The following is a 25,446-nucleotide window of genomic DNA, read 5'->3' as shown; positions in this document are numbered from 1 at the left end:
AAAATACACTGTTTTCACTGTTTCAAAATCTCCCTTCACCAATATTTTGGATTCACTTACAAATACAGGCAATCCTAAACTTTGTGTTCGTAACAAAACATTGTGTACTAAATCTACTAAAGTATTTCCCTATACATTTTTTTTTCCTAACAAAGAAATCGGAGATAACATTTCAGATAGTTCTGGCAAATCTGCCTCTGAGTTTTGTATATGCCATCAAATCAAAATAAGAACTGAAACTCGTTTTTATTATTCAGTCATGTTTATCAACAACTGTATTTCAAAAGCAGCAAATGGCCTCCAAGTTTTTCTGTAAGTTAATGTGCTCTTAACTCCCAGAAAAAAATGGATTAATAGTACCTTGCCATGGAATATACATTTGAATAGCAGCAGCCCAAACCAGTATCTATTACACAGTTTATCAAAATTGATATATTTTACTGACCTAGCTATACCAAATCTTGCTGGGGATTAGCAAGATGTAAAAAGAATAAAACACAGCGGTTAAACAAGCTGGAATGCCTGAAATCTTGAGACAGAATAGCATGTTTCTTCTTTGTATTGGCGAGGATAACAAAAGAAAGCAAAAAGCAGGTATTCAGAGGTAGGGGAAAAAAAAAGGTAATCATGATCTTGCCCATCTCAGTTAGCCTAGTGGAGTCTGTTGTACAGACAGAAGTACAATCCACCACTTGAAATACTCTATACAAAGTACTACAGGGATGGTTCTGCATGGAAAGCCCATGGGGAGGGGAAAAAGAAGGTGAGGGTGGACTCAGCTCCCAACTAAATATAGTGGGAGTACTGTCTAAATGGTACAACTCAACCCCTACTGAATAAAGTGCATACACAAAGTAAATTAATAAAATTTTGCAGGCACAGTCACTGTTATATCATTATACAATAATTATCTGGAATATTTCCATCTATCAATAATGCCATCTGTCCCACCCAATACAAATGGACTAAACCCATCTGGCTTATTTTTTTCTATTGATTACTCTGCTGAATGAGTTAGCAAAACCGCTTATAAAATCATCATATTACATGACACTGTCATTAAAAGATGTGAAGTAAAGAAAAACACAAGATGAGACTTAATTGGAAAACTGTCAGCTCTTCTTCCAGAAAGTATTAGCAATGCTACAAGCTTTTTTTTTTTGGCTACTTAAAAAAAAATATTAAAAAAAAGCTCTAAATGCTAACTACTGGATTAGGCAGAAACTGCTCTACCACACAATTGTTACTATTTCTGACTAGGTATGTTAGAAAAGCTCCCTAAATGTATCTCCTCAAGAGTGTCAAAATGTCCCAAAGTGTGCCCAGGAATCACAAAGAAACTGTGGAAGGAGTGTAACTTAAAAATAGGGTGACAGGAAGCTGTTGATGGCTGGCACTTGTATTTGTTAATTCCAATTATTTTTCCTAGGCTTTGGCTTTGATTATATGTTTGCATGAATGTCTTTATGCTATTTTTGCAGCCTCTGGTTTTTCTTTTGATTTTAACTACTGCTTCCCTCACCTAGATTTTAATTTCTACAACTGCAGCCTGTTTTTTCTTTTGATTTTAACCACTGCTTCCCTTAACTGTATCTTAATTTCTCCAACAACCACTACTTAACAACAGTGCAGCCACATCCATCCACGAGAACTTAAATGCTTACCTCAGCTCCCTTACTTTAGATCTCAGTTCCTACAATAACCTCTTAGTTTTAACAAAGGAAATCTCTCTCGTGTACATTCAAAATGTTGATCCAAAGATCTTTTCATTAGCCCAGCGATTCAGTATTTTTCTTTGAGTGAGACCTCACTGGAGCTGCTTTCTTATCCTTCCTTCCCTGCTGTTTTGTCTTTCTCCATGGTGGAGTCCTACTACAACCTTCCATCCCTCCACCAGATTTCTATTTCCTCTGTCACTCCGAATGGCTTTTCCAATGACACTGTGACTCAAACTGACACAGGAAGGAAGAAGAGAGAGGGACAGGGGCTGGATTCCAGCTCTGGGGACACAACCCTTGATGGCTGTGGGTAACGAGTGCAGGGAGGCAATGCTCGGGGTTATACTGGAGGGGTGGGGCTGCAGGGAATGGTGCTGGGAGCACAGATACTGAGCTGCCGTCTGGAATGAGGGAAGTCAGGATGACGGCAGTGGAAAGGAGCTGTGTAGGAAGCAAGGAATGATGCTGGAATAAGGAAGGAGCCAGAGACTGGGTGACCGAAACAAGTTGGAAGTTGCTAGGGGGTCCAGCCTGCATACTCGTACTATTTTCTCCCTCTCTTACAGTCCCCTCCCATCCTTGATGCTCACTAGAGTCACTCCTCTGGTTATCAGTGAAATAATTTGGTTATTCTGAAACATACTCAATTTATCTTTCTCTTCATAATTCAAGAAGTTCCTAAAAGACAACTGTCACTGTCAGCAGTATCACAAGAAGTCCTCTAAAGTCCAGGTAAGCGTGTCTGACCCTGTGGCCTTACCTCCAATAAAGCTTTGATCAACTCCGTGCCCACATCCTGCTCTTAGAAGTAAACCTTTTGTGTTATATAAACACATCCAGAGAACAATTCTCACACTTCTCTTTGTATTATATTCTGTTAGGTCCAATTTATTTGTGTCCTAAAGAATTTATACAATCCCTTTTGTGCTTTACAGACTACTGACATCAAATATGTAGAATGTTTCAACTGAAGTTGCTGAACAGTATTATTTATGTAGAGGATATTTACCAGACATCACTATATGACAGAAGGCTAATAATTTTTGGTACTCTAAAAAAACCTTTGGCAGTTCTAATGCATATGATTTAGTCACTGTGTTAAATACAAAGACCTCAATCTTAATATACCATCATTTTGCTATTAAATACAGAACATTCAACAAACAGAAATGCAGAGTCTAAAATCTGTCTTCAAAACGTACTTAGTTCTATGGTTTCTAATGTCTAGTTTACAAGAAATGAGCTCTGAGGTACATTGTTTTGTTTGCACAAACAAACTCCTTTTTCCATGGATGACAGAAGCAGAACAATTTCAACTGAGACAACATTTGTTCTTATTAAGTAATCTGTAGGTTGCTATTGATTCAGGCCTTTGGCCACTGCTTGAAATACGGTTCAAGAATAATAAAATACTTTTGGTTTGGCTGACTTAAGTTTACTTGCAGAAAACAGACCATTATTTCACGTCATGGTATCTGTCAGAACTGTCTGTAGTAGTATTGGGATACCAAAAAATGAACAAAACCACACAAGTAAGGGATATGCTACTTAGACTCTTAAATACAGATGCATTCAGAGTAAAGCTATTGTGTTCCAGCTTCCACACAGAAAGATGGTATCTTACAGCACTCCACGGACTGCTTCAAAGAAAATACTAAGAGGTGTAAAAACTACAGTTCCTGTTCTCACCGAATCTATGGAATAAGCAAGAGAGAAATACAACTGTCGTACAATTTATCAGTCATTGTACAAAGTTCTTCCAAATTTCAAACTTTACTATTTTCCTCGTTCTCAGAGTAAAGGAACAACTCTCCTAACAGCATTCCAGCTAGTCCTTCTCCTCCAATACAAAATCTCTATTTCTATTAACAGGACAATTGTATTTTCAAGGGCAGGGCAATTCCTCCCTCCGGTTCCTTGTAACAGAAGTGTTTGATACATCTTTTTCTCTGCTTTGCTGTGTACACAAACCCTTACTAATCAAAAAAGTATGCATAGCCTGAGGAAAAATTCAATTCCTCTGTCTTAACCTCCTATTGACAAAATGATAGGGAAATTGGAACATCTGGCTGCTAATAACATCTCATTCCCACTGATATTTTAATTTTTTCCAAAGCATTTTTAGATCATGTTGTGGCATACATTACTTCATCTGCTAGTATTTTTTTGCTCTTTCTGATACTGTCATTAATGTATATGATCTGATAAGCACAGCATAAAATTGATGAACATCCTCTAGGATTGCCTGATGCTCCTCTAGGATGTTTTTTCTTAAACATACCTGAAAACTGTTAGGCAGCTAACTCTTCATAGAAGTATGTGTAGGCAGCAATCCATTTTAAGCTATGGATTGAAGAATCAAAAAGTGACATGGACCAGATACTAGTAATAGCCCAAAAGCAAGCAATCTCATCAGTATTTTTCATGTAGCTAAGAAAGCACTGCCTAGTCACCTCAGTAAGTGGAAGAAATAAAAGACTCGATAAAGAGTGGCTGGTATGTATAACAACTACGGAAGACCTAAAAGATTCCATCTGGAAAAAAGGAAAAGTTTCAAAGAACTGGCAAACACCACCAATCTGCCCTCAAATCATATATATTACAAATAAGAAAGCACGCAGGCTTCATGGTCATGGTCCATGTTACTAACCAGTCACATTGCAAAAAACTGTATTGAATTAAAAAATCTGAATTGAGTTCAGATTCAATTGGACTTGGAGGAGTAGTAAACACTATTTAAAAGGGTCCTTTATTAATAAATCAAGGCTGAATGTGTAAGCTTCTAAGTAAAGCCTACATCTCTACTTAGAAAGACAAGTGCCTAGTGCAGAGACTGAAATTGAAGGCAAATAGAAGGAAAGTTTCAGGTGCATTTTTCCTTCTTCTATGGCAATACTAACATACGCTATGCTTCCAAGCCATGTATTTTCCTGAGAAACTGTAATAGTTAAGTTATATTAAATTATAAAGCAATTATGTAGTTACTACTCTTTTTTACTCATTTGTGGAGAAGTTAGGTTTGATTTACAAGATTTGTGGCCATTACCTTTTTAATACTTGCAGGGTGTTCCGTCGCTATTTAAGAAAAATGGTACATACATAATAGAAATGATTATGGTATCGGTATAAATCACTGTGCAAATTATTATGCTATTAGAGATAATCTAAGGTCAACCAATAAACAGGAACGCCCTGATCTGGTCTTAGAAGTTCAGCTGAATGATAAGCAATAATGAGCAGTAAACTGCTAAACTCAGTTGTCATGACAATATTGCTTCTAAGAAAGAGTGGGGAAAAAACATCAACAGAACAACTCACAAAAAGTTGAAGTAAAACGCCCAGTTCCTATTATGTAAAAATATATGGGCAGAGGTAATTCAAATAAGGTATTGTTCACATTTTTGTTGGAGGAATTGACTGCTCTTAAAGAGTTCTTCAACATATTGCTTTGGGGAATTAAGACAAAGTTAGTGAGGAATATAACTTTCTAATAAGCAATTTTCTTTCTCAAGTTGTGCACAACCACTTATGAGCCAGAACATAACAGCTCAATCAAACCTTATTATATCAGCTTTACTTGAACCCCTCTGAAATGTACTGAGAAAATTCTGATATTACTACAAGACTTAGGGGCAAAAAAAAAAGACAACCCAGAAAGAAGAAAATAGGTATCACAGCTACCTTTTTATATTCTCTTAATTTCTTCTGCCATATAGAGCGAGCAATAGGAACGTGCTTGCTGTCAGTTACATAGCAGCTGGCTGTGATGACGTGGTGGAGTGCAGTCTTCTGGCTCATAGCTTGAAGAACTCGCTCAACGTGACGGAGGGAAACTATGGCCTCAGTCCATATGCCACCACTAACAAGCTGCATTGTACAAGGTACTAGAGCAATCTGTCCAGCACAGTAGAGAACATCTCCAACCTAGAAGAAAAAAAAAACAAGTCAATAAGATTCTGGGAGTGCATAGAAGGCAAGGGAAGCACTTTTCTCTTTTCAAGGTAGTTTCTTTCAACAGTACTGTTCTTTGCCATCATTTGTCACAAATGGAGCAAACATGCCAGTCTGGAGATAATTGCTGATAGGGTTTTAACTACAATATAGAAACACAGCACTGCAATAAACTCTAACCTAACAGTTAATACACGGATGTATGTGTCAGCTCAAACCAATAATATCCGATGTTACTGACTGTTACAGCTGCTGGATGACACTGATGCCCCAACATGGTTAAATATGTTCTTACTTCCTTTTTTTGAGTGATGATGCACACTATCTTTGGTTCAGTGCTATGGGTTTTTTTAACTTCTAAGTCTTAAGTTAAGCTTTGTTTTATGTAAGTATATATAAGAAAGTATAAGTATGTATTTGTAATATCTTTAGTAAACTAATTTAAAAATACTATAAAAATAATACTGCAGAACAGCTAAAAGACTGTGTATGAAAAGAGTCATGATAATCCACCAGAAGGTAAAAGGAAATTGCAGATTGAAAATAAGATGCAGAACAATGTCACTTGACCAAAGAGATGGGTTCACCTTTTGAAAATGGAATTAAACGGGTGGCCAGATAGACCATCAATGTATGTTTTAAGCTGAGCTGCAATGCAGTTACTTTGGGCTGATTTTCCAAAGTCTTCCTGGCAACACTCTGAAGACCTACTTTTTTAACAGCAGCCAGCAAAGGAAACATTTATTCTTACTATTCAGACATCTCAAAGATTTATTATAAAATCTTAATGTAAGTATCAAAACTTTTCATCCTCTTATGCTGCACTTCTCTAGAAAGCCCGTACATTTCCTGATCAGTGAAGCAGTAAATTTTATTCAATATCAAAAGAAAACTAAGTATAGAAGTGGGAAGTAAGGTGGGCGTAAGCAGCTTTGAAGTCAGCATAAGAAGCATTTTGCTAGGAGTAAAAGAGAGGGAAAATGGACTGTGCAAGGAATCTTTAGGAAGAATTTTGCAGAACTTACTGTATAAACTATAAAAATTCCTCAGAATTAAGAATAATTAAAAAAGAAATCTGTGTCCTAGAAGATGTGGCAATCAAACCATGTGACAGACCCATATGCAACTCCAAATCTGTCCTCGTAACTGTCTGTGTCTCACAAAAGACTCACACATGTAACTATTGGAAGAGCATCTTACACAACTTGGCATACAAGTTCTATGATTAGCAGCTGAAGAGGGGGAGGAGGCAGAGAGGAAACATATCAACTGACACCCATCAACTATTTAAATTGTTTAAAATATCTGAAATATTGTTTTGATAATGCCATATATAATCCTGAATTTGGAAAAAAAAATGCAAGTAATATTTTGGTTTATAGGAACAAATGGTCTTTTTTTTTTTTGCAGTGCTATTTTAAAATATGTGCCATTGAACAAGGGAGTCCAGCCAGCTACCAAGTGGCATACTGACAAGATGAGAAACAAATTCAGGAAGATATGATTCAGAGGGGCACAGGTTTGTTTTTAAAGCAAGCCCTTCATTTTCACCTCTGCAAAGTGAAAACCATGCATTAGTCAAAAACTCCAATACAGGTAGTTTATACTTCTACAGAAAAAAATTACACTGGCAATATTTCTTCCTTTTTTTCCTGCTGGGCTGCTGGTTTTCCATGCATCACCCATGTTAATTATTAGGTAGACAGAAGAGCTGTTCAACCAGTTCACTTCCCCTATTCTTGAACAGATTGTTTGAGACATAATATGAATACTAATTAACGATAAAATATCTGTCAGTGTTTTGAAATATGGACCAAGATAGCACTTTCCTGTATTATCCTGGATAGTTCTGATACAATTAGCTCCACTGGTCATAAGCAAGGTCAAAATAAAGCTCTGAAGGATTTGAGCAAAATTGGCACCACTTTTGGCCCAGATTCAGTGGGAATTTTGCGGAGTTCTTTAAAAAACAATTTAAAAAAATCCCTCTGTTCCTAACATACTTGTTTGTATCTTAAGACGTAATTAATAGAAAAACAGTGTTCCTAACATGCCACCGTGTTGTTATGGAAGGGTGGATGCAAGGGGGAAAGAGGGGAAAAGGGTCAAAACACAGCCACAGGTTTGCAGCAACTGTATTTCAGGGGGACATAATTTAGGATAAGGGAAGGAGGAGGGATGTTCCTCTTCTCTTTCCCAGTGACTCGGTCATGAAAAGCAAGCACAAATAAACAATCAGCAGGGGCAAAGCAGCAAACCAGTACAAACGCTGTTTTAGCAGATTTCAAGAGGTTGTCTCTAGAATGTTTGAAGCATTATACAGAAAATTGTTAGCAGCGTAAAAAGCATTTAAAACAGCGAAGACATGGTAATATCTTGTTCACAGTACTGAAATCTTACAACAAGAGATGTCACAATGTATGGTGTCAGTCCTTGTGTTGTGAAAGCGTTCTGCAAAACCCTGCTAGAACCTTGCAACAGTTTATCTTTTTGGAGCATCTACAAGGATAACAGAAGATCTTTCAGGCTATAGATTCACAGTGTAGCAAGTCTAGAGGACTCCATATCCAGTAAGCTCAGCATAGAAACGAAACTACAATATAATGGATGTGTATTTATACACTAGATGTCTCAGCTTACACTGATGATTTAATTTTCACTGCAGCCCATACACATATTTCCAGTGCTAAAATTTCATTAAAGATCTGACAAACCAAAAATAAAAAAACTTGTACTGCTGAGATGCTCACTTGTACCAATTTATTTCCAGTATAGCTCCACAGCAGTAAGCAGTTTATAAATGGGGCCTTGTGTGATTCCACATTTCTTCCCTTTTTATTTTCATTTGTATCACTGCAAGTTAAATGAAAGGTGAGTCTTAATAAGCTAACATAATAGTTTAGCAGCTGTTTTGCTCAGTTAGCACAATCATAAATAATCAAGGCAATTCAGTGGACAATCAGAACCTCAGAGTATACAATCCATACTCTAACAGATAGGAATGCTAAGCTCTTATTTGAGAATTACTACTTTTCATACTGTCACTGTGCTGCAGGAATTAAGTATAATATAGAGCTAGATCACAGCTAATACAGAGGGAAGACAGTATAGTAGCAAATTATTATTTTATTTTACCTTTTTTTTTAAGCTGCATTTACTTTTTAGGAAAGTACCATGGTACCATGAAAAGGAAAAGTCAGAAGAACACTTAGTGCCACTTTGAACTGTTCTATCCCATGAAAAAGTTTTTAACAGTATTATAAGTTACCGAAAGGACACAACGTATCTCCCACAAAATATAATTCAGGAAAAGAAACAATGAGAAAAACAGACTTAATTGGACATAAGGACTAACTTAAGCTGCTAATTAGCACGAGAAAGCTATAATTATTGCTACTTAGAAAGAAACAGAAGTAACAGAATACCTATAGATATGCACTGAGTTTTTTTTAATTGAAGGCCAACAGCAACCTTGGAAACTTTATGAAACTTTTCCTGCTGGTATTATTAAAACTTGCTAGTGATTACCTGCCATAATACAAAAATTGCAGAGAACTTGTAACGGAGACATTTCAACTATTCACCCACAGGTATTTAGGCCAATGTTAATAGTTGCAACATATGAACAAACGCATGTTTCTTGGAAAGGATGGAGTCAATACACAATCAGCCAAATCTTTGTTATGAATGCAGTTTGGTGTCTGAGTGACTGCTGCCCTTTAACAGGTCAGGGTACACAAAAGATTCAGTGACCCCCTGACCTAACAGTGAAATAACCCACCATTATGTTCAGTCAATGTAAATAAGCATAACTGACAACGCGCTAATAGGCTGCCTCTGGTCAGCCATGTGTACCTCTGACCTTAATGAAGACCTAAATCAATTAATACTCCAGGCAATAAAGACCTCTGGCTGATTAAGTTAGATAGAAATCATCTTTTCTAACGGGATTAAAGCTGTAAGGTGGTGAACTTTTTATTTAATATATGATAATCCTTTCTTCCTAGGGCCCTCTTATTTTAGCTAATGATGGTAAAATTGCTTTTTGCAATGTGAAATCTTTTATTCAACTACCTAGTGTGAATAAAATTTTAAAGGTACCGTTTAGACAACAGTAATTGAAAAGCTTTGAGTTCACACTATGAACACAAATTGTATCTGACTAACGCGGTTTTAATACACCACAACCTTCAATATAATTCACGTTTTTCTTGAACTGTTACAAATTTGTAGTCTAAAAATTCCATAAATGAGTTGATCACATAGTTTAGTTTGATACAGGCTTTCTTTTGAGAAAATGTGTACAGTTATCAGTGGCTAAAAGATGAAGGATATATTCCTGATTGAAAAATTAAAAAAAAAAAGTTATGATTATCTTTGACTAAAAAAAAATTGACACTCAGAAGAATCCACGTAGAACTTAGTAAAATGCTTGCGTATCATACTCAAAACTCCAAAACTTCCCTTTAAATAAAATAATATTTTTTCCTAGTTAGGTCAAAAAAGTTTAATTAATCAATAGCATATTATTGCTATTCTATGGAAATAGCTGCAACATTTCCACAATTTTCAGAGATTTATAACTCAGTTTTCAAATGCTGTGACTCCAGTTTGCTAACCCTCATTTTGGGATGGAGCTTCACGTTTCAAAATGTATTTGATCACCTAAGCTACAAGACTACAAAACATTCATCTTTTTGTATTGTTCTTCACTATTAAAGTTTATTTTATCAAAATGTGATTTAAATTTTTCTCTTTGAACTTTGTGGGTTGAAAAATTCACAGGACATTTTTTATCAAGAACTGAAATAAAATACTGTAATTTCATGGATGCTAAACTAGGCTGTATAATTTTTTTTTTATCTGCAGTTTAGCAAAAATTAAGATACGCCGTCCCACAAAGTTGTATTTGACACTGAGCACAGTGTCGTAACACTATCAATACACGTAAAACTTTTGTGCGTTTCCTAATTGGAAATTATACCAAAGAGAAGTATCATGTCACGCAGTATTCATACACTGAGCAGCACAAAAACTGGCAGTTCTTTAAAAAGGCTACTAACTCGACAATGCATCTGAAGAAGCCACGATATTAATTGTTATGAATACTAAATCAACTTCAAAAAACTGCATCCAAATACCTCCTATTCATACTCTATGCTGCCCAACTGTAAAAACCTCTGCAATCCTCTAAAAATCAAGTAATTCAAATTGAGCCTTCAGACTGTGCTGGATTTACAGCAAGCAATCTCATACAATACATTCCTGAAGGTCTGTAGTACCCTGAAGTTTAACAAAATGCTATATGCACAAACTTGAGAGGGACGATCAGGTCAGAAAGCTTAAGAGAAGGTAAGATCAAAGTTTCAGCTTGAAAACCATTTTGTAAAAACTGTTCTATGGTATCACAGAAAACTGTAATATTTGTGTACATATTTTTGGCAATGCATTGGTTATATTTAAATCTTGATCAATGCCAAATCAATTTTATTCTGCTCTACAACTGATGGAAATAAAACCGACACACTTCTGATTTACAGAAGACAAAGATTCAGAAACTGAAATTTTCACAAAAAAACCCACCCCAAAAGCTGTCATTCACATTCCAAGGGAGTATGAGACACAAACCAAAAATAAATCTAGCTTTTAAAGTCAGCAACTGTAGTTATAAACATCTAGGAAAGGTTCCAATAAAGCGGGTGAAAAAGGCTTGCCATCTAATACATCCATGTGGGCACGACAGCTAGTCTGAAGTCTTCTCCAGGACTCTTGTTTTGGTCCACTTGGAAACTCCAATACACAGAGAGGAAATGAAGAAATTGGAGGTAAAATATTCTTTACTTACTATGCATATTTCGGCCTACGTCCTGTACTGGCACACAGGGTAGATATTGTTCCTTTATGGAAAATTACAGTAGACAGTTCAAAGACTTAATTGCCATAGAGGATAAACTGTTGTCCACATCCTAAAGGATGTTTTTTCCTAAACAGAAAAAGAGCAGCCTCCCTACTTGAAAATGAGCAAGCTAACAAGAGTATTAATCTTTGATGCATTTCTTCCTTGGGCCAGTGGAATTCTAGTCTTCATGACTATTAATCTGTCACCTTTTACAAAGCCTACCATTTCCTTTCAAGCTTTTGAAAAAAATTACAAGTTCTCACACAACCACATTAGCAAAATCTGCCAACTGTGAAAAATTGCAGAACACTCAGCTTTATGAACATACCTTATCTAAAAGATGGCGTAAAACCTCCAAACTGATTATCATTTACTCATTTCTCATTCATATCGCTTTGAATAAAGATGCCAAACAACACAAATGAAAAAAACCAACTAAGATTAGTCTATTCCACAACAATTGGGGTTGGGATGGGGAATGAGAGACTTAATGAAATCAGTATTTACCAAGAAAAGTAAAGGCATATTCAGGGTCCAGAAAAACAAGGTGGAAAAGATTAGTATCTAAAAGTGTAAAGCGATGCAAATGACTCAATGGACATGGACTATTGAGCAACGGATACCGCATTTTTAGAAAATGCCTATTATGTCCACCACAGTTGATTGTGTTTTTAAATTAATTATATATGCATAGATAAGGGAGGATAATGGTTGCAATTCATCTGGATTCTTAAAATATCTGATACAGCGTATTTGGAAATTATTTTTAACTCTCCTAATTATAAATGCTGTTAACTAGCTGATAGTCTGTAAGGAGAGAGTCATGAAAATGGCAATGTACTGAAGTGGGGTGCCGTAGGGATTGGTATTAGGCCTGATTTTGTTTAACATCTTCATTAAGTCAATGGAAGAAGGGATTAACAGCATGGTAATGAAACCCACAGAGGATACTAAATTAGAATGTGCACCAGTAGAACTAATAAAAATGGACACAGATAGGTTTGAAATAAAGGCAGAAAATAAGAAAATGAGACTTAACTTAGGAGAAATGAAAACTCCTGCCAGAACATATGGCAAAAATATTTTGACATACAGATATTCGTAACAAGGGAGAAAACTTGACTGCAGAAGTGCTGAACAGTTTATATTAAATCATAACTGCTCTTTACGAGAAGCAAGTTCAGTATAGGACAAAAGAAGATACAGTCTCCGTTCTCATGAAACAGGTCTAATTCATCAGATCTACCAAATACTTGTTCCAGGATAAGTAACACCTACCCTTGGCTAATGAGAGAGTGAAATTTTCTAATACGTCAGAAACTGGTACCATACCCTTTAGGAAAGGTATGATTTCCATATTTCAAAATGAATGCTGTAAAAGATCAGGTGATATCAAAGTTTCAGATGATTATTCAGAGCTGATGAAATAGTTTTTTCCAGAAGTTTTTACATTTCATGATTAACACTGATTTTCAGTTTATAGGCTAGCATAGCTGCATTCAAAGTATGAAAAGCATTTTAATCTGCCAGGATAAAAATATAAAAATTAAAAAAATACTTTTTCCCCCCTCTCTTAAATGGAAAATGTCTAAACCTTACATGATGTTACATAGGCATTCATTTGGGGTTCCCACATATTTCACTTGTGGTTTTGCTACTTATGACTATTATCCTAAATTTATTCTGATAAGGATAGCTTTATAATATATCAGCATTCTTTCTTTGTCAGTTCTGTATTAAGAAAAAAAACATATATATAGCTAGCACGTCACATGACATTCTTCCCTCCTTGATTTCTACATTTTTCCCTATCTACACTTACAGTTCTAGGGGACTGGAGTGCATTTATAATGAGAGAGAGAGGTTATAAGGTAATTGTATCCACACACATAATATCTAAAGGAAGACAAAGAAAAAAGATAAAGTGATGTGATATCCTTATATACCTGTATGTGTTTATATTACAAACCCTGTCTCTACTTTTATCCTTAAACATACAATCTACTTAGAAAGGGATCTCATAATATCCTTCCCACATTAACTGAAGTTTCTACTGAGAATGTCCACTTATACTAACTAAATCATCAGTTAAACTATCACTGCAGTGGAATTTCACTGCAGTAGAAATTTCTAGGTTGAAGTTTCTACTAATGATAAGGGTGCCGCTGCTTAAGGCTGTACCACTGTTCTGGAATAGAGCATCCAAGGAGAATCAAGATTGCAGTCATAAAAGCCTATGAAGAGTGAGTTAGTTCTTTTCCATTCCTACCTGTCTTTACAATCCTTACTCATGCCAACTGTCAGATAGGTTAGTGTGATTATAAACAGAAGAGGGACAGCTAGGCAGAGAAAATACTCTGTATTGAAAGGTGAAAGCTGTTCATCACGCAACAGTAATTCACAGTGTATGAAACACATTAACACCATGAGATTCTATTCTTACAGAAAAGATTTCGTTCCCAGCCATCACTTGGCTTAATATTCTTACTCAAAATACGCTTTTCATGAATGTCACTGGCTACTTTAAGATACTGGTTTGCAATAACTGGGAGACAGGAAAGAATCAGTTCCATAAAGCCAATAATCTGTTTGAAAACAGTTAAGTGTAATAACAGTATTACTAACCTAAAAGTGATAGTTCTCATTCTAGCCATATAGTGTGGTTTCGTACTTTACCTATCGTTTATGTATACCCAGTCTCACATGGATTTTACTTACATCTATGACTGCCTAAATAATAATCAACGTTAAAACACTTTGATGTATGTCAAAGATTATTTAATGCAGAAGTCCAATTTATAATAGACGTACCCCCCACCTCCCAGTGGAAATGAAGGGAGACTTATTTGTGCAACTATACCTGTATGTACAGTATACATAATAGTAATGCATATAGAATGTAACATATACAATATATAGTATTTATCACAAACTTTTACCTATTTATTCATATTGCAGTGATAATACTTTCTTACATAACAGAATACCTTTCTCAAGGGACCCAACTTCCAATGCAAAAATGTAAGTCAAATTCTGATTATACTTATAGAAACTGAAACTTGTAACAAAGATCCACCAATATATTTAATATTCTTGGTCAAACTATTGTCATATTATCTTTTCTGCGTCATCAGTTAAACCAAACTTGACAAAGAGATGAGTTTGTGTATTAGGAACCCCCGTGGAACCAGCTGCAAAATAGGAAGAGTAGAGGAAGAGTCCATAGTTAAAATTCTGTGTTCTTAGCAGTAAGGCATGACCCAATCTATAAATTTAAAGAATTTGTAATTTGACAGTGACAACGTAGTATACATTCTCATATAATCTGAAATACAATCTTCATGAAGTGCAATCCAAGAAAAAAAATGCATTAGGAAAGTAACACCCTTGTTACATGCATGCAATTGCCTATCCTAAAATCTAAAGATTCCTAACAATTATTTAACAAAATAAAAGTAATGGAAGTTAGATAAAGACAGCAACAATCTCAGAAATATACTAAATATGCTCATCCACACACATTTTCACAACTTTTATTTGTTGTACCCTTAAACACTGACCTTTTATCAGAACTGCAGTGTGGACAACATCCCTATATAAAATATCACTAAATTCCGAAATGTGCAATCAGGCAGATTTTACCATTGTACCATTCAGAGGGCAGATCTTCTCTTAGATCGGCAGCACTTCGTGACAGGAAGTTACCTATTGACTAACTGGTAACTTGTACCATTTAAAAATTAAGTTTCTGTAACAAATTATATTTATATTCTGTGTTATAATTGGACTGTAACTGTATGATAATTACATTCTGTGCTGTAATACATATTCATTTGGGTATGGAGTTAGAATCTTGCATTATACATTTGCCTTATTTTTTCTGTTTTTTGCTTTTGTTTTGTTTTGTTTTTTTGTACATTCACCTTATTGTTCTCTTATAATACTTATTTTCACAGAATATTCTAGATGGTTTAAAAGGATAAAAGTTGGGAACTGGAAATTGCAGTATATTGACAGTATATTAGTAACTGATAGATCATTAATAGAATACGTATCTTGTGTTCTGCCAACCAAGCTGCAATCATGTTTCTAACCATCTTACATCTTACATCAAAGTGAGGTCAAGAACCAGTGCTTGCAAACTTACTATGTGCTTAGCCCTTTCTGCTTGCATTATTAATAAAAGTAGTTATTTTAGCTAGTAAAAATGAATTGCAGAGTCAAGCCCTCTGATATAAAAATGGGTACAAAACAAAGGGTTGAAATTAAAAAGGGGTAAATAAGAGGAAGGGAGGGGCAGAATGCAGTAAGGAATAACCCAGCAATTAGGTCAATCAGCTGCCACAGTGTCTTCTACTGGAACTGTTCTAATTTGTTTAAATAAACTCATGTTCTTGGACAAAGACTCTGTTCTATTTCTTGATGAGCATTTTAATCAGTATATGCTAGAAGTTAATACAGGATGGAAAGATCCTTCTCTATGACAAAAAGTATTAGTAAGGATCTGAAAAAGCTTTACAATGAACATTAAATCAAAATTGATACATTCCCGATTATGATCTCTACCTTGATAATCCAACATTATCCAAAAAGAAATGACCTACTGAAATTCCAAGTATTCAAACTGCTATGAGATGGTCATTGTTACCTTCTAGCTTTTTTGAGATACTAAGCATTTAGTGATATGAAAGATACTTAACATAGAATAAGCCTTACACTGCAGAACATTAAGACCAAGATGATCCTGTATGAACACAATTTTTGTGAAATATTTAGGCTACTTCAAAAGAAATGAGATGATAAAATGGAAATCATGTGGGGAAGGTAGATTTAATTATCTTATTTTGAAAATAAGATAAAAATACAGAAGCCTAATGTGAACATGAGATGTGATCAAGAAGTTCTCTTTGAAGTTTAATGGTTAAAACTTAAGCACAGAAATGATGAATTAGAAACAATATCAATGACATTACTATCAGAAAATCTTTGAACTTTTTATTTGAATTTTATAAATAACCAACAGAGTACCTCTTCAAAAACAGAAGCTGTATCAAATTCTACAGATTATGCTGAGAACAGTTTAAATATCTAATTTTGCTTTTTGAGCTTAGGAAAATTATAGGTGCTTCACTGAAAATCTGACCTTGTGTGACAATACGAATCTCTAACATTTTGCTCTTTCAGCCCAACAGAAAGAGCTTCTAATTATCAGCTAAACAGCGCACAGTATTTGAAAAGTATGCAAAAGTGCCAAAGTTTCCAGTGATGGAAACTGTCTCATATAAACTTTACATTCTGTTTACATGACATATAAGAGTGAAGTTACATGACTTGACTGTTCATCTAACAGTTTTAAGTAATGTTTTAGGGGTTTGTGAAAACATTGTTTTTTGTTGTTAAAAAAGTTTGGCCTAAATTCAACCAGCAAGAATTATTTGTTATGAAGTCCAGTGAAGTATAATTAACACACAGCACCTTTCAAGGTGTGATTCCAGAGTTTGCATTTGGCAATATAACTGTTCCCAGCATTTAACTCTGAACCTCAGGGTTTCTGCCATTCAGGCCTGAAGGAGTTAAATCTTATAGCTCTTCAACAAAAAAACAATTACGTGTTTTTGCAGAAAAATATCACATGCTGATAGTGAATAATTAAATGATCAAACTGAAGAGAAACGAACTATTTCTGTGATGTATGTTTTGAACTTCTAATAGCTAGTCTGATGCTCCAGAATAATAGCTGTGTTAGGATCAGGAAGGACACTAATGGTGAATGAAGAAGGGTATGAAAGAATAGTGCATGTAACATGAAGAAAGGTGGAGAAACAGAGTAATTCCAACTGATATTTTTATTTGTTGTTTGTAATGCTAACTCATGGTGTCATGGACGTTTATGTAAAGGAATGTTACTCATTGTACACCTTGACCTTGTAAGGTGATATAATGCTTTGATTTTGTGCAAAATTTATTAGAAGCAAAAATTGCACCTTGCAGGACTAGGCCCTGGATGCAGAACAAGATAACGGTGAAATTCAAATGAAATAAGCCCTTTAAAACACCATCAGAGAACAATAAATCAGCTCAACACCTTCCCAACACAGGAAATTGAGAGTTAACCAGTGTACCCAATTTTAAATTTTTTTTTAAAGGAGGAATAAATCTGCTATCGGGAGCTGGTTTGATAGACCTTTGAAGGTCTTCAGAACTCTCACTAATATGTTATTCTCTAAAAAATATTCCCGTAATTCTGCTGTCTCCCATCATTCCTTGCCTCGAGACTCATCTGTCAACTTTGACGCATCTTTTAAAGTACCCCTCCAAGCCTAAAAACCGTGACTACAGACCACAGAAGAGAACTCTTTGCTTTGAAACTATCTGATCAATCAGAAGATCATTTACCTGCAAGCATTATTTGGTGAAGCTAAAGCGGCACATCAACCAGCAGCATCTGAAGGCTGAGGCAGCAAAACGTCAACAACAAATTGTCATTGGCATTCCATTTATGAACCTTCAAACAGCATCAGATCTTTTCGATGGGAAACCAGATCAGGTCAGACTGGAGCTGAATATTTCTTAACAAGCTAACCATCAAAAGAACTTACGTTTTGAATAAAAAGGCTATCATTTGTTGATTTGAATATCAAAGGGATCCACTGCAAACTCCCAGTCTAGAAAAACCTCCCTAAGCTACACCAGACAGGTGTTTAATAATCTATTATTAAGGCACTATTTTAGGTTACTCAGAATCATAAAAAATAGCTGTAACTGTGAAGCTGCAAATGGGACTGCACAAAGAAATGAATGCTATTAACATACTATTAACAATTCAAAAGAATGAGTTGACATACCAATCAAACTTGTTAATTGACTGTCAATGGCCTGTCCCTGAATATACAACATGACTGCATTATATATTTCAAATGCTGACAGGAAGACAGTTTCATTTGCATTAACTTCATAAACTGATCAACAACCAAACTGCCACATACATTTATAATGGGAAGCTGAATCATTTCAATATTCATGCAGCTCTGTAATTGTAAATTAGGTGCTGGCAAACAATACAATACTGTACATACTCTAAAATATCCTAAATTTCTCTGACCTACTTTCTTTTTTATTTTAAAAGAGCAGTGGAGAAAAGTTGTCTCTTACAGAGATGATTATTACTTTAATTTATGGTTCATGCCTTAGGCAAAATTTGTTTGCAACCTAGTTTGCAACCATAGTTTATAACTCTACTCTAGATGCATAACTGGTCCGCAATATATGAGGCACACAAGGTGATGTAAAATTTTTCTTGCTTTAGTTCTGTGAAGTGTAAATACCATTAAAATACAGAGTAAATCTGTAAAAAAAAAGTGAATGAAAATCTGTACTATTTCCCTGCTATGACACAAAGCAGATGTCAGCACTGAAACCACTGAAACTTTCTAATTAGACATTGAAACATGTAATTTAAAGTGGGAAGTATTGTTCTTGCACATCCTTCCCTATGTCCTAGAATTTATTGCCCTCAGAGGTCCTGCCTGTACAAAGCATGTTTCCTAAAAATATCTCATAATTACACCCATTCAGTTTCATTGGGATTGACAGTGATAGCAGCTGAAATGGCTGTGATAGTGCTGCCATTTTAGCCAAATGGGTAGTCAGACATACTCTGAGCAAAGTCACAAATCATAGGAGTTGAGAGCAGAAGTGCTTGTGGCTCTTCCATATTTCTGCCCATATTTATCAATCCAGTGGAAAGGACCAAGGGCTGATAATAGCAGGAAAATGACAGAAAGAATTCCCAAGAAGAGACACAGGCCAACACTCTTCACTTTTCCCATTTAGCATCTCCTCTTGCAACATTTACTATCTTGCACTTCTGCTTACTGAAAAATACAGTTCTAGCTAAACTAACAGAGAAGCCTTCAAACGCTGTCATTAATGACTCCATGTATTAGTATCTATTCCTACGGTTTAACCATACAGGGTAGATATGAAAGAAGAAACCTGGTTTTATTTGTTCATGAAGTGCTATAGGCATATTTATCACTGTTTATATAGAAATAATAATATCTCAGTCACTTTGAGAATTGGAGAAATGAAGCTAAGCAGAAATGTCGCAAATGAGGATTAAGTCATGAAGGGTTTGGAAGTGTTCCACTGAAGGCTAAGTAGTAATTGATCAAAAATCCTGAAGTTGTCAGGTCAGTCACATTCCCTCTATATCTGTATGACCCGGAGGAAGTATAAGCAAGTTTTAAACATCTCAACTGTAAATGCACATTGTCTTCTTTCCCCCTCTTTTATTATTACTGCTTTCATCCTGTCAATCCAGCAGTCACTTCCCCGGCTTTAAAGTTATTGCAAGAGGAGCCTAGCACTATACACTAGCATAACCATACAGATATCACATAAACGTCCAATAAATCTGCAGTCATGACAATCTTCTCCTGTATTTCCTTTCAGATAAAGCGTATCAGAGGACAATTTCTGTGAGCTGCCATATTTTAGATTTTATTATTTGTAGTACAGAGGTAAGACTGAGAAGCAAAAAATATTCACATTTATTGTTCTAGCAACTGCAATTGAAGAGTAGAAAGGCTAACAAACAGAAATATAAAACCTTCAGAAAAGCTGAATATAGTGGAGTCACTGGGGTGATGGCAGTCCCAAATCATCCTAACTGATAATCATGAAAGATTACTTATACTACAAACTAGATATTAGCTTTGATATCTTCCCTGAAGTATAAGCTGAGTAACTGTCATACTGAATAACACCATATGATGGGTACTGCTAAGTTCTTACACTGACAAAACAGGGATCATTAAAGCTTCAACATTCTTTCAGGTAATCAATGTAGTATAAGCAGTATGTGATTAAATGCATTTAAGACATGAAAAGTGTCAAGGTAAAGAACAGCTCATTACTCAAAGGATGTAGTATCTATAAAACCAGCCATCTTAGAAGGAGCTGGTCATTTATAACTGGTGCTAATGGCAACACACAACTACAGTGAATTCAGTAATTCATGCGCCAAGATTTATAAATTTTGATCATAAAATATATACATATATACAGCTGAAATATATGCACATATATATTACTGTAACAAATGATGTGACGTATGTTCATGTTTCAAAAAGACACGATTAATTTTAGGAAACTGCAGTTTGTCTGCATTGCTTCAAAATTTACATTTGAAATATCCATTTTCTCATTTACTCAAATACGCATTTTCAATGACATTTTCAGATCTTAGCTGAAATCTTCCTGACTCTCAACAGCCTGCGGCCAGCATAGTTTTTGTAGGTGGTGATAAAAACTCCTGTCCTTGGGTAGAATGAAACTTTCTAACATGCAGATAAAGTCCCATCTATGTGGGAAATGGTGTTTTCCTGCAGATCAGCATGAGACTAGGGAACTAATCTGGACACAAAACTTGATTATCACTGAACTCATGATCATTATCTTTTAATTGGAAGACAGGCTTCTCAAACTTCGCTGCCTTTAGAAAGCTCACAAAACATTACGGACATTTTATAAAACCAGAAAGATTAAGTCAAACACTTCCAAACAGCACAGAGCTGCACATATACTGTTTGTTTTGGATGAGGATGGTGACTACAAGAAACGTGTAACCACTGTTTTTGCTGAATGCATTACTGTCAATCGCTCAGTGATTAACAGCAAGCTCAGGACTAGCATTATACTGTACTGCAGAGGTAGAAGGGTTCAAGCAACCAATCCCATTCCAAATTCATAATTGAACAATGAGCAACTTAACACAAACCTGTCTGTATTTGCTATTTTTATAAGGAAAAATTGAGATGAACAAATAAAAAATTTATGGTCACTTACTGAGAAAATATTCAGTGTATTAGATGCCTAACAAAAATATTCTAGCTTTCATTACAGTCCTGTTTCCATTCCCACAGAAGAAACATCATCCTGAGATCTGCTTTAGTCTGAATCACTATTATGGTTCTTAAAAATAAAGTCAATAAAAATTTAAATTAACGGGTTCACCCACCTGGACTGAAAAGAAGGCAATATTAAAGGGGTAAGGTGTTCCATATTCTTGAGCTTTTGTGCAATATCAGTGCTTATTTTGTGTGGGAAAGTACAACAATATAAGCATTGGCTTATACTTCTCGTGCCAAGGTGAATGCAAGAGGAAAAAGAAGCAATTCCATAAATCTAGAATATGCCTTGTATTAAACATATAGTTCTAGCATTAGTCTAATTATTGAGAAACTATAGGAGTAGCATAACAAGGAAGCTAATTTATTGATGATTTCAACTTTAGTTTTAGTATTACCATACAGGGAGATAAACGAATACTCATATATACATAATATTAACATATCAGAGATGAAAACTTAAGCACTGATCGGGAAATACCAAAAATCAGGATACATATGGAAACTTTACATATATTTGATTATAAGTGAAATATACATGCATCTGCATTATAAATGTACATTTATATTTAAGAAGATAAACCTGAACTTATTTGCAGGATGTTCAGAGTTATGACAAACACATTAAAACAATCAACATTAACAGACTTTTGCAATGCTTTATTCCTTAACTTTGATGTTAGAAGAATTTCTGTTTTTCAAGAAAGCTGGTGCTTTCTTGATACTCCATTCCAATTGCTATATTTAATCTTCTTAGTATGTAAAGGGATTTTTCCTATGAGGAGTTACAAAAAGGCAACTTTGAAGTTTCTACCTACAGCCACCTCTTATTTACATTATGTGAATCTGTAACACTTTTCCTGCTCAAGACTCTGCAACTCACTGCATAGGTAAAGTGATCTTTTAAATTTTTCTGAAATTTGCTCAACACTTATGGAGAGCAAGCAAACAATATATTTCAGCCCAGGAATTTTTTTCCTAATTTCTCAGGCATTTACAGGATAAAGTTGAATGAATGTTTTGTAACCACAGAAAACCCAACATCATCCAGTTTTTATCTAATGTCTACATTTCATTTATAGAATTCAAATGTATTGCTACCTTTTCAGAATTTAGGAAAAAAATAAGCTTGCAGATTTGTTACTGTAACAAAGACGAAAGCTGGAACTTCACACAATATAAGCCACAGACAGACTTGACTCAGATTCTTTAGGCACTTCCTCAAACACAGAATAAGATCTGACAGATTACTTCACATGAGGGAAAGGCCCAGAAAGAAAATGTTTGGCGAATGTTTAGCAATCTATCCATTTAAGGAATATTCAAAGCCTTTCCATCCCACTAGCAGAAGACTGCTGCTACTGTCTCCAGAGGACTCAGTCCCAAATAAACATAGCTTATTAGAAATCTCTCTTTTTAACTTTATGTTCTCCTTGTCCAAGGGCTCAGATCAATCTAATAACTCCAGAAATTATATACATTTGATAAGATTTGTCAAAGTCCAATTTAGCATGACTAAAATTCACTTATCTACTGAGAAATTTCTAACAAAGTTAAACCAGCAGGAAATAAAATCAAGTGTGTCTCATCTGAGCGTTTGTCACAGAACAGTTGCAACATTTGTAAGCCACATTAGTTGCATGACCCCAACATGACAAAAAGTAAATCAAACATTTTTCAGTAATACAGTTAAAGTTAGTGCTAATATATTATTTACAACAGTCATCCCAGCCTTCCCAGGAATTCCATCCTGTTCAATTGTCATTATTATAATTACCCCCTTTCCACAGAGGCAGGGAACTGGCACATATGCAGAGAAGTACACAGAAGCCTCTTCTGCTGGTGGATTAGTCTCAACATTGCCAATCTTGTTTATTGGGTATTTGACCTTGATAGGGGCAGTTCTCAGGTTGCCCCTTAATGAGAGAAAAATCTTATTAACAATTTAGAGCTTTTAATGCCCAATTTTCCAAAGCAGGAATGTCACTGCAATTTCTTCCTTCGACAGATTAATAACTTTTACTGCCATGAAATTAGACTGTTGTAGAAGTCTAGCATGTTACAGATTTCAAAGTGACATCGATCTGCTGTATCAGCTCTGATCAACCTTAGATTGCTAAGACAGAAAAAAGGGCTTCTTTCTTCCCTACAAGCTAAGAGGGTTTCTTTCTATCATAGAGGCAATGGGTTTGTCTGTCCTAACCGGTAAAATATGGATGAACCTAAAGATGGTAATTACCTCTAGATATATAAAATGCTTACATTAGATCTCAATAGAATTAGTCTGCTGTCTTTCTTCCACAAAACCAAGTATGCCATGTAATTTACAATGCCTAATTCAACCAACTCAAACTCTAGCCGTTATAAAGCAAAACTAGAGTATAACTGTACACTTTTTTTTTTTTAAAGGTAAAGCATATATTGTTTAAAAGTTTACTACATCCCTGTCAGGAATACAATACCAATGATGCAACAACAACAAAACCCAGAAATAAAAATAACCAGGAAACAACTGGTTTACTATTTCAGTCTAAGATAAGTATATGGCAAAAAGCATGGTGCAGCAATCCCATTTCCAGCTTATAACATGTGTCTCAACTCATGAGGCCTACATTGTATATGGATGTGCTATATAATCATTCAGTTTCCAGAAACATTCCACAGTGCTCAGAATTTTTTTTAGTGTTGAACCATTTAGTTTCTTTACAATGTCTTAACAATTCATGCTGTATTTTTAAATGCAAAAACCTACCTTATCAGACCAAGAGCAGTAGTCACCAATGTGAAAACTACTTTTTCCTATATACCAAAAATACTCCAGCAATAAGGTACCTAGGTTACTCATTCAACTCCAAATGTTCCAGAATTTTAGCCTTAGACTTCTAAAGCCTTCTTCATTATATGCTGAACAGAAAGTCTTTTGAAGTCTTACAGACACCCCTATTGAGGCTCTTGATGCCCACTGAGAATTTTGATTCTAGAAGCCCACAGACAAACAATCCGTAGTCCACCCTGAGACATCTAAGAAACAAGTCTGTCTGTCTGCAATATGTGTTTGTGTATGTGTACATACATATATGCATACAGAAATAAAAATAAACATAAGCATACTATCAACACTACCTTTATATATTATGTACATTCTGATTATAGATTAAAGTAATTTCATTCAAAAAATGGAAGAATATAGAGACAACAGCAAGACTTCCAAGCACTTCAGTGACCTGCACAGAATAAAAGTATGAGAGGGTGATCTAGCCTGATAGGTCAAGATATCATAATTAAGTAATAAACATCACAACTAATTAAAAAAAGGGAAAGTAGGAAGAAAATACAAATGTAGAAATTATGCGAAAATTTCAATTTTCCTGAATAGTCAAATGACATTGGTGGGGCTTACTGCAATGCAGTGACAGCTTAAAGGAGCATCTCTGTGAGCAGTGTAGGAAAAGTCATTCGTGATGAAATGCAGTAGAAACAGCTACTGATTTTTGTCTAGGGGGGATACATACTACATATCAGCAAAACAATTTCATAACACTGCAGTTTGGAAGTTCCCTTCAAGCTCAGTTACAGAAATACACCTTCAGAGGAATCGGACTATAAATCTGTGAGTTAAAATTCTATATTAATTTTGTCACTTAAAACTCAAAAGCAAGGTATTCCCACAAGTAAGTCAGGCTGCACAACTTTGATTATAACCTCTTATATCCATTATTAGAATTCATTCTTTACATAATCACCTCTACATTCTACGTAGGAGCCCTGTTTCATTTAGCAAGCAGATGTTTACAGATTACAGGGTTGGTTTCTTTGCTTTTTAAAACTGTTATACAGCTAGATCTATGTTTTCTTCTCTCATCCACTACATGGTACCCAGCTTTGAATGGTCTCTCAAACAGGAATCTCTCATGGCCTGGTAGTTCCACCTTCCTTGACCCATTCACATAGCACTGTCATCGTTCCC

General features: G+C 35.2%; 1 protein-coding gene across 2 annotated transcripts in view; it reads right to left on the bottom strand.

The window, feature by feature from the left end:
• DPH6 (diphthamine biosynthesis 6) overlaps positions 1-25,446 on the bottom strand; it is a 219,084-nt gene that overhangs the window by 63,083 nt on the left and 130,555 nt on the right. For both annotated transcript variants that reach the window (XM_076344932.1, XM_076344933.1), the window contains one exon: positions 5,400-5,642. In XM_076344932.1, the coding sequence (XP_076201047.1) occupies positions 5,400-5,642 (243 nt within the window). The remainder of the gene's footprint in view (positions 1-5,399; positions 5,643-25,446) is intronic.

This window comes from Aptenodytes patagonicus, chromosome 7, assembly GCF_965638725.1.
Source record: "Aptenodytes patagonicus chromosome 7, bAptPat1.pri.cur, whole genome shotgun sequence".
NCBI lineage: Eukaryota > Metazoa > Chordata > Aves > Sphenisciformes > Spheniscidae > Aptenodytes > Aptenodytes patagonicus.
The sequence above is the reverse complement of the archived record's forward strand: the minus strand, read 5'-3'. Positions and strand labels throughout refer to the sequence as shown.